Source organism: Myotis davidii, unplaced genomic scaffold (assembly GCF_000327345.1).
Source record: "Myotis davidii unplaced genomic scaffold, ASM32734v1 scaffold524, whole genome shotgun sequence".
NCBI classification, from domain to species: domain Eukaryota; kingdom Metazoa; phylum Chordata; class Mammalia; order Chiroptera; family Vespertilionidae; genus Myotis; species Myotis davidii.
In genome coordinates, this window is record NW_006299263.1 from 1128527 (window position 1) to 1139956 (window position 11430).

The 11430-nt window shown below is 37.5% G+C and overlaps 1 protein-coding gene across 1 annotated transcript in view; it reads right to left on the reverse strand.

The window, feature by feature from the left end:
* KIF13B (kinesin family member 13B) overlaps positions 1-11430 on the reverse strand; it is a 176153-nt gene that overhangs the window by 52661 nt on the left and 112062 nt on the right. Inside the window, exons 22-27 of the mRNA XM_015571149.1 lie at positions 9985-10142; positions 8619-8751; positions 3959-4105; positions 3323-3352; positions 1485-1584; positions 539-665 (exon numbers count right to left, since the gene is read on the reverse strand). Of these exons, the coding sequence (XP_015426635.1) occupies positions 539-665; positions 1485-1584; positions 3323-3352; positions 3959-4105; positions 8619-8751; positions 9985-10142 (695 nt within the window). The remainder of the gene's footprint in view (positions 1-538; positions 666-1484; positions 1585-3322; positions 3353-3958; positions 4106-8618; positions 8752-9984; positions 10143-11430) is intronic.

Here is an 11430-nt window from a genome sequence, read left to right on the forward strand (position 1 = left end):
ATTAGAACTCCATCTTCTAAGATGCATATACCTGTTTATAAATGAGGCTTCCTTGTTTAAAGTTACTTTCTTATAAAATTATATACCTAAGGGTCCCATATGGCTTCATTTACTATTTTTAATTTCTATAAAGTGGCACAGAAATCTGCTGACAGTACAGTTTTCACGAGCACCAAAACTAAAAACTCCTAGAGATGCAATTTTATGATGACCAAATGGTCTTTTAAGGGAATGGCCCAAGTAATTAACATATTAACTATTTTTTTAAAATGCTAAGTGCACTGGTACTAAATATTGATTTAGATTCTCAGAAATCTTAATTATTTGAGCTCATAACAATATTATTTAATAAAACAATTTTAGGCCATAGTTATTCCAACTCATGAAAATAATTTAAACACTTCCTCTAATTCAAACAACTTTTCCCCCATATGCTGCAATGAGCCTTTCATTAATTAAAGCACAGGCAAAATTCCTACAGAAAGCAGTTGGCTTAGTGAGCATTAGAACCTTAGGAGACACGTGGCGGCGTGCATACCATTCTGCTGGGGCCCCTGGAATCCCACTGCCAGCAGAGGGGACCATAACCGCATTCCTCTCCTCAGTTAGAGTCAACCTCATCTCCAGAAGCTGAGCTTCACGGTCAGCATCATCCTCTGTTTTGTCTAAAACATCAGGAATGAGGATCAGACAGGGCTATTTCACTTGCTACTTACATTTTTGTCCTGTGTATCAACAGGATGTCTATATTTCAGTTACTTGATGATGAGGGATCACTAGAAAACTTATGACTTCCTTGAGTCATGATAAAAAAATTATGATAAAAAACTATAAGCTAGCCCTAACCAGTTTGCTCAGTGGATAGAGCATCGGCCTGTGGGCTGAGGGGTCCCGGGTTCGATTCCAGTCAAGGGCATGTACCTTGGTTGTGGGCACATCCCCAGGAGTGGGTGTGCAAGAGGCAGCCGATCGATATTTCTCTCTCATTGATGTTTCTAACTCTCTATTCCTCTCCCTTCCTCTCTGTAAAAAAATCAATAAAATATATTAAAAAAAGAAGAAGAAAACACTTTTAAAAACAAAAAAACAAAAAAAACACCTATAAGCTTGCGAGGCTGGTATACTCTTACAGAGGCCATGCCCAATTTGTGGAAGGCCTATAGCGGAAGAGCACATGAATAATTTCTTCCAGAGTCAGAGTACTTAAGTACTTTGGACAAGAAATCAAGAAATGTTAGCATCTTCCCGAAGTTATTTTTGAGGGACAATGTTTACTTTGTGTACCATATTTTCTCTTTATCTGGTGGGGGCCGGGGGAGACCTATGCAGAGACATCACTCCAATTAGATAAATGTTCTCTGGAAAGGCTATGACACAATAACATTGCTATGCTCTTGCCATCCCCATAACTGATGTGTTCATTTACTTCTAATTTATGTGGCTGCAAATGGGGGGGAGAGAAATATTCAATGTGCTCCTCTTACCATGTTTACTAACAAGCTTCTGCAGTTGTTGATCTAAGTACTCCTGACGTTTTGTTAACGCATTTAGCCATTTTCTACGTAGTCTCTCTAAATCCCGATCCTGGAAGAAAACAAGGGAAATGACAGTAAATATAATGTGTAGGCGATATATCTAAAACCGATGCTCTATCTTACCTTACTCTAATGTGCTTCAAAAATGTTAAGTATCCTATATAATAAAAGGCTAATATGCAAATTGTCCCCTTGACAGGGAGTTCGACCAGGGGGCGGGGTCAGCCAGCCAACCAGCCGCAATCCCTTCCCCGAGCTTGGCCTGGCCCAGTTGGGACGGGCTGGCTGGACCCCACCTATGCACGAATTTGTGCACCAGCCCTCTAGTTATTTCGGGGCCGATGTGGGGGAGGACAATAAGGGGGGAAGGGGGCGCAGGAGGTTGACTGTGGGAGCACACTGACCACCAGGGGGCAGCTCCTGCGTTGAGTGTCTGCCCCCTGGTGGTCAGTGCACATCATAGCAACTGGTCAATCTGCTGTTCCAGTCATTCTGGTTGCAAGAGTCACTTAGGCTTTTATATATACAGATATCTATTCTTGTCACTAGTTGGCTCCAGCCATTATTCAGAACAGTAACTTTCAGAAATTAAAACATCATCATTAGGGTAAGACTTTCTAAAAAGCTACTCTCTGATCTCCAGAACCAGTTTTTTATCAGTGTTGGATAAAAATTACAAATGCTACTCAATAATCTTCATATTTATATCCCTTAGGACCACCGTAAGAATTCTTCAAAGTTCTTCACTACAGTCTTCAACATTTTGACTAGTGTTCATGTTTCTCTCCCTTGGTTTGGTGGGGAGAGGGGAGTGGGGACAGGGGCATTATCAACAGCCAAACAACTCTGCCTGTCAACACCTGACTGTACACCAATCTCACCTCATTTCCTTTTGTAATAAAGGTACAGGACTGGGTAGATCAGTGGAATGCTGTGGATATGGTATGTATCTGGATTTCACTAAAGCACTTAACCAAATAGCTCATGACATTCTTGTGGACATGATGGAGAAATGTACAATGAGTCTACTTGAATGAGATCAGAAATGGCTGAAATATCACATCCAAGGAACAGTGATTGATGAAATAATGTCAGCTTCAAAGAAGTCTCTATTGTTGTGCCATAGGACTTTGTATTTAACCCTCTCTGATAGAATGTTTTTATCAGTGACTTATATAGGAAGGCAGACATTTTTATCAAATTAGAATGATGCAAAACCAGGAGAGTGACTACACTGGATGACATAATCAGGATCCAAAGAGCTCCGAGAGTCCTAACAAGACTAACAAGATAAAACTTAACAGACATAAACAGAATTTTACAGATTAGAAAAAGGGGAGGGGCAGGAGGAGATACAAAACCAAACCCGTATAACTGCATGAAGTGGGAGAAGAAATACCTGGCTTAAAATAAGGCAAATATCTAGGAGCATGGCTTGACTGAAGAGCAGTATGACAGCTCTTATCGAGAAAGGGGTGTGTGAGTCCACTCAAGGACAGAAAAAATAAGGTAGAGAATCTGCAGAAATAGATCTGTAGAAAACCTGGGTGGAGAGCTCCAGGTTTGGAAAAGGATAAAGATCACAAATGATTCCCAACCTAAACAGATTGTACAGGCTATGGCTTTACAGTCTATGACACATTCATTCTTCCCTACTGTATTAATCTGAGGAAAAGCAATATTTGAATCAGAATTAATTGTGTTATTATTAAGTAACAGTATAGCAAGACTCAGGAATGGGTACTTTAATCAAGCTTATATGATGAGGCTAACAGGTACTTCATTACCTGGTAGCTATCCATGTCTTCCTCTTCCTCCTGAAAGGAAAAAATACATTATGCAGAACTGAAACAGTTATCCAAGCATCAGGCAATGCTAAACAACCTGAATCTTTCCCCAGACTTCATATTTTCTAATTTAATGAATAATATACTGCTTCATCTCCCGCCCATGCTTACCCTCATCCTTGGTTTGATAGTTTTCAGAAAGTTGGAGTAAACCCTTGAGCTTCTTATGGGAAAGTGAAGAACATACATTTGACCTTTTTCAGGAACCAGTACAATACTTCCCCTGCTGGGTTTATAGTCCCACTCCCCATGGGAAATCAAACACCTGCTGGCAGACAGTCTTTACAAGCCAGTGGGGGGTTTCTGCAGAGGGTGGTGATGGAGGAGGTTAATCAGGAGTAGGCACTGAGGACTTTCTGGAGGCTGAGATGTTTGATTAACCCTCAGCTTGACACATACCAGGGCAAAACCAACAGTCCAGTACAGTGAAATACCAGGTTAAAAAAAAAAAAGACAGCAAAGGAAAACAAAAGGAATACTGAAAGAATTATTTGTGGAAGGCAGTTTCTGACAGGGTCCCAGATACTCTCACCTAATGAGTCTTTCTACAAGAACATAATAGGCAGAGACACTCACATGGAAGGTCTCATGCGTCTTCGGGGATCTGAGTGCTCTAACTTTCACACACCCAATGCCAACGGACAATATACTTTCTTCCATCAGTGGTAACGTTCCAGACTCCTGCACAGTCTTCACTTCCACTTGTACTCGCCGGGACTGCCCCTGTATCACAGACAATTTTAAGAGTTTCTTGAAATCGGTTTGATTTGTAAAAATTTGGTTTACAGAGACCTCTACAGGCTGATGTTAGGAAAAGCATTTAATTTGGAGATACTACCTTCATATTTTAAATGTGAAATAGCAAACTACCAACTGAAAAGCTAATCCTGAAAAATTAGCTTTTAAGAAAATAGAAAGTCACAGAACAAATATATGGTTTACACATTTTTAACAAGAAACGTTAAAACATTCTAACAAAAGAAACGCAAATAGCTGGACCAGCGGTTCTCAACCTGTGGGTCGCGACCCCTTAGGGGGTGGAACGACCCTTTCACAGGGGTCGCCTAAGACCATCAGAAAACACATATATAATTACATATTGTTTTTGTGATTAATCACTACGCTTTAATTATGCTCAATTTGTAACAATGAAATCGGGGGTCACCACAACATGAGGAACTGTGGTAAAGGGTCATGGCATTAGGAAGGTTGAGAACCACTGAGCTAGACAGTAAAAAATGTTCAACTTACTAATAATCAAATAAATACAAATTAAAATTAGCACGATACATACTTATTTCACTTACTAAGCTGACAATTATCTTTTAAAAAGGCAATTTCCAATATTGCCCAAAGTAATTAAATTACATACACTATTTGTGGGAATATAAATTGGTAAAGCTTTCTGCAAAGCAATTTGAATAAAAAAGTAACATTTTCCTTGACCCAGCAATTCAACTTTCTGGGAATATCTTCTAAGTAAATAATGATGTATGCATTTAAAGAATCAGAAAGCAATGTTAAGAGTAACAAAAAACAAGTTATAAAATTAAATGGAAACTATTGGTAACTGCTTAAAACTTTACTATATATAATAAAATGTTAAGTCATTAAAATATAGCTGTAGAAAAATATACATGATATTTTAAGTTAAAGAGTATAGTGACAGATGTTACCTAGACTTTTTAGAAAAGAGCAGATTGGCCAGTGTGCTCAGTGGTTGAGCATCGACCTATGAACCAGGAGGTCCCAGTTTGATTCCTGGTCTGGGAATGTGTCCAGTTGCAGGCTCAATCCCCAATAGGGGGCGTGCAGGGGGCAACCCCTCAATGATTCTCACCATTGATGTTTCTATTTCTCTCTCCTTTTCCCATCTTCTCTGAAATCCATAAAAATATATTTAAAAATAAAAATATAATAAAGAACAGATTGCCAAACCCACCCTATGTAATAGATCTGCTTTAAGTAATAAGCAAAATAAAAATAAGAATGATTAATACTATCCTGGATTCACTGGTCTAATCCCAAAATAAAACAAGTTTAACCAAGCTGCAAAATAAAGAATTGATTAGAGAATATCCCTTCTTAGGCACATTTTTTTCAGAGTATGTGTGACCCTGTATATTTACAATAAAACAATACATTTCTTTAAAGTCTCAGCATTCCCAAATTACTGACTTCAAAGTTGGTTTATAAATTACAGAATTAAAAATATAACTTAAAAATGGAATTTGAATATACAATTTCAAGTCAGTTACTCTTCCCCTCTTCCATCAGATTTTAATTCCCAAGAGCTTTGTGTTATCAGTAAAGTCAACTAAGGCAATGACTGATTTGAAAAGATGGGTCTCAGATGTCTTGTGATTTCATATTTTCCAAGGACTATGAATCAGGTATTTTGTGGAAAGAATACCTCAGAAAACATTTTAATTGTCTAAAATAGTTTAGTCAATTATTTACTTTGCCTAAGACAGAAAGTGATCTATTTTAAATGTGTGCCCAAATGTAAAAGGTAAAGTACATATACTTTGGGGAGGATTCAAGATAAGGAGAGAAAAGAAAAGGAGGAAAAAGATCCAGGAATGGCTCAATGTGCTACAGGAAGAGCTTTGATCAGTATACTTAAACAGTTTGACTGAATTTCTTTCTATTATTCAACTGAACTTCTTGTAACTGCTGATATTTAACCATTTTTTAACTATAAAACAGCAATTTCATATGTTAACCTAACCAGTTTTCCCTGCCATTTTCCTGTTCAAGAACAGGAGGTTCCAATTTTGAAATATATTAAATTCAATGAGCCTACCATCAACACCCTCTATTTATTAGCTACAACCTCTTCTGTCACTGCTTTCCAGCTCTCCCCACGTTACTTTCTACTTTATTCCAACCTCTGTATCTTTACTCTTTTTAAAAAATATATTTTTTATTGATTTTTTACAGAGAGGAAGGGAAAGGGATAGTTAGAAACATCAATGCGAGAGAAACATCGATCAGCTGCCTCCTGCACACCCCCAACTGGGGATGTGCCCTCAACCAAGGTACATGCCCTTGACCGCAATCGAACCTTGGACCTTTCAGTCCGCAGGCCGGCGCTCTATCCACTGAGCCAAACCGGTTAGGGCTGAATCTTTATTCTTTATTCCTGTCCTTTACATATGAAAAAATCTCCAGCCTTTGCACGATACTTCCAGCATCCCGGTCAGGATGCACATCCTTCAAAAAGAGTCTTTCCTGATAAACCCAACCTACTCTTTAAACACTTAAAATATAGGTTGTCAGAGGTATGACAAATACTTAAGTATTCAATTTACATTAAACCACAGAAGATTATCTGGTCTTGCCTTTCAGGAGATGAATTTCTAAGGCAGCTAACAAGGATATATATAGATTTAACAGATGTTCAGAAAAAGATGTTCTTCACACCCTTAAGAACCCTATTTTATGTCTATATCTCGTGCTATAATTTAAACTAATTTCCTTCTGCTTTCAGTTCCTTGACCTTATATGCATGAAGAATCTGCTAAAATTCATTTGCTGGGGTTAGAGAATAAATGCTTTTCATCTTTCTCCTATTAAAACATTTAGAAACTTAAATATTTAAGCAAACTTTCTTTTTCCTTTAACCTTTTCTCATATTTTTCTGTGAATGATTTAAACATTCATTTACTAAAGTAACATTCATTCTAATATTTGACTATTGTTCTAAAGTATGGAAACTATCATAGGATGCAATATTCTACTAAATGTTGAATTAATATAAAGCTTGGCAAAAAAGAAGTATTTCCAAATCTACTATGTAAATTCTATTAAGATATTCTCTCTCATCTTTAGTTAGCAGAATAGACACTTTCCAGATTACAACCTGCCTGGGGGCAAGTGATGGTTCCCACATATTGCGCTGCTGAATTGATTCCTGGCAGGTATTCATACCTGCCTAGTGGCATTTATTTAACTCCTCCTGTGGTATCATAAAACAATATTTGATCTTTGTCCTTCATTCCTGGCAGACAGCTCCTAAAACTCTTGGACTATCCAGAATGATAAAGGTTATAGGCACATCTTTTAATAAAGTGACTTTTAATCTGGCGACTCTTGGCAGGCCCCCAGATAATTTGGTCATCAGAAAGACCAAGCCTTGATTAGAAGTTGGAACTTTCAGCATCACCCCTCAGAGAGAGGAGAGTGGGGCTGGAGATTATGGCCAATGGCCAAATGGTGTCATCAACCATTCCTACATAATGGAACATCCATAATAACTTACAAAAGATGGTGTTCAGAGAGCTTCCTGGTTGATGAACAAATTCAGGTGCTGGGAGAGTGGTGTACACAGAGAGGACATGAAGTTCCTCATTCCTCATCCCATACCTGACCCATGCATCTCTTCCATTTGGCCGTTCCTGCACTGTATCCTTATAATAAACTGGTAGCAGTATGTAATAGGCTTTCCCAAGTTTTGTGAGTCAGTCTAGCCAATTATCAAACCCTTGGAGGAGTGTTAGGGAGCCCCTGACTGCAACCAAGTCGAACAGAAGTATGGGTAACCTGGGAACCCAATACTTGGCACAGGAATCAGAAGCAAGGGCACTTTTGTGATTAAGTCTATGCCCTGAAACCTGTGGGGTCTGAGCTAACTCTGGCAGGTAAGGTCCAAACTGAATTGAATAGTAGGACACCCACTAATGTCTGCTGAGAATTGGTTGTTATCAGGAGAAAAAATTACTTCTCACCTCCCTTGTTCCAAGCACTGTGTTTCATATACAGTATCTCTAATCTTCACACCAACCCTACAAAGTTGGTATTATCACCACCTCCACTCTGCACCTGATTAAAGGTTCTGAGAGGTCACTGGATTTACTCATGGGAGACCCTAACAGGTTAGACTCTGGAGGTTTGTTCTTCCCACCACATCACACTGTTTCTCCTTGTTTCTATAAATATTTTAATGTTGCTTGATATGTTTTATTTTGTACAATTCAATGCTAAGTTGTTCTTTAAAGCTTATCTCTTTATTACTTAAGTTTAACAGAAGCTGGTTTTAAAATATTATAAACAGAAGCATTTTTTAAAATGAAAGAAAATACACATGAAGTAGGGGATGATTTTAACATAAGAAATGGAGTTGGCCAGTCTAGTTTTCATCACTGACATTTCTGTCAAAGAAATCCAATAGTAAGCTTTATGGTACCAAAGTCTTTAATGTGAACATTCAGAATAACATTTAAAATTCTGTTACCTGCCGGAGTTGGAAGATTCCTCCTGTAGGCACGTCCTTTGCAGAAATTACTTCTACGGGGCAGTATTCACCATTCTCGTTCTGTTCCAAGATTTGAACCCAGAATTCCATTTTCCTGGTGACTTCACTCCATCTAGGAAATAGTTGAAGTTCTTGGAAAATCATACATTTCTATTTCAATACAGGCAGCTTAGGCTCCTACATGAGAATTAACAATAACAATGACCTCCAAACAAAATAGTGAAATAGAATGATCTGTAGCTCAACGAGTAATATGCAAGTACATATTAGCAAATATAATTGAAAGCAAAGTTAAACAAATAGTATCAGAACTAAGACTATACTTGCAGGAGCCATTTCCATAGTTCATTACTAGAGGAGTTTATCTGAACATGTAGAGCACCAGAACTAGAAATGGCTCTTTTATTTTGTTCAAAAAGGTATGATGCCCAGCTGGTGTGGCTCCGTGGTTAAGCATCAACCTATCAGCCAGGATGTCACAGTTCAATTCCCTGTCAGGGCACATGCCCAGTTTTTGACTTGATACCTAGTAGGGGGCATTGCAGGAAGGAGCCAATCAATGATTCTCTCATCATTGATGTTTCTATCTCTCTCCCTCTCCCTTCCTCTCTGAAATCAATAAAAAAAAATACTTAAAAAATAAAAAGGTATAAAAACTACAAATCTATTTCAGTGATTATTTAAAAATCTAAACATTGTAACCAGTGGGACAGGAGCAAGTACAGTGATTATCTTTTCATAAGTAGATAAATATATGCTTTAGGAATTTGACAAGTATCTTTGCTCACATAAGAAAAGAGAATCAAGAAAAATCTCTCAATGTCTAATTGAAAATTTGCTAAAACTTTCTAACTGGAAAAAAAGAAAATCTGGTTTTCATTTAAAAAATAGATGAAAAGTACAAATATATGTGCTCTTTACCTCATTTCCTTTTAACTCCTTTTTTACAAAACTCTTCTTTTAAAATCCTGGTAAACAAATGAGCCTACCTCCTCCCATCACCGATGCCACCTGAAAAGAACTTTGAGCTAAAGAAAAATAAGTAAACTTGAATTCTAGAGCATATCTTGATCCCTTTTCTCTACAGTTGATTAATTAGAAGTAATTCATAATAAGCTATCTATTCTCCAAAAATTTATTTCACTCTGTATTCTTAACTACCCATATATTTAGCTTTCTTCTATCACACTTCAAAGTTCACCCTCTAAAGAAGTTTAACTGTGCTATTAATGCCCTGGAAACACCACCATCTATTACTAGTCATGATGCCCAGGAAAGGACAACCTTTATAAATGGCAGTATTAATCTCTAGCAATTTGTAATCAGATGGATCTCCAAAATTCACCTGTCCCGAAGACTACGTGTTTTTGCTTGAATAATCCCCAAATCCCACAGGGCTGGGTTTTTCGGTGAATCGGTCATCTTATGGCCATATATTTCAATTGCCAGTGCCCCTTCTGAAAGGTGCTCAAGAAAGTCTTCAGTGATGTTAACAGAAAACTCCTAAAAAAAAATCACAGAAGAGGAAACACTTTCTGGTTACCTTATGATAACTTGTACCTAGCATCATATACTTCATGAAGAAGAGAAATAGAAAAGACTGTTTTAGTTATAGAACAGAACTGCTGTTATATTACATCCAGAATGAATTCTCACATGGTCTAAGGTTCTTGACTTTAAAAATAATGATACCTCTAATTTTTAAAAAATGTTTCACCTTGAAAATCTATTGTGAAAGACCAGCATTGTATTCTGTTCTGTTAGCAATACTTTGGGAGCCATTTTAAAAAGTATAAACAATTATATTAAGAATTACAATATAACAAGAAAAGAATTATAACAATGATCTATGACGTCTTGATATAAAATAATATTTTTCCAAGTTTTTAGGAAGCTATCTCCAATAATAGGAGAGAAAGAAAAGAAAAAATGATCATCAGTATAAAAAAAATCACCTAAATTTTGAAAAATTCTCCCACCCTGTCCATCTTTGCAACATAGATTTAAGACAGCATTTTGCAATAGTTAGAATGAAGCTCTAAACAGTTTATTAGTAAAAGTGATAGAATCTCCATCTCTTTCACTCTCTCTTGATCTTTAATACACTAAAGGTATTTCTATATTTTAAACAATTAGAGACTTCTCTCTTGAAAAAAATGAGATAGGTCAACTGTGCCACAATAGAAAAAAGGTATCTAAGATCTGACATTCCCAGCTCTGCTGGTTACCACCCATGGGCAAACTGGTCTCTCTGAACTGGTTTCTTCTGCTGAAAAAAAGCACCCTCATCAAATATAACTATGGTAAAGGTCAAATGAGAGAATAACATCAGTGCCTAGCAGAGCACTGGGTACTCAATAAAGTTAGTTTTTGTCTCTTTTCTGTCTTCACTTTCTCTAAAACACTGGTGTCTTAACTTTTTTAGATGACAATTTCTCCAATCTAATCTAATAAAAGAGAAACATGGTAATTGGCGTATGACCGCTACCCTTCCCATTGGCTAATCAGGGAGATATGCAAATTAACTGCCAGCCAAGATGGCTGCTGGCAGCCAGGCAGCTTGAAACTAACATGAGGCTTGCTTGCTTCAGTGACGGAGGAAACCAACATTCCCCGCCTGCCTTGCAGGCCTCTGAGCCTGCAGTTTGAAACGTTTTAACAAATATAGAAGCTAAAAAAAACACAGAAACCAGCTTTCAGCGAGCTGGGGTCTCGGAGTGGAGTTGATACAGAGTTTCGATTATAGAACCGAAACAAACCAGATACCTACTTTCAGCAGCGGAGGCCTAAG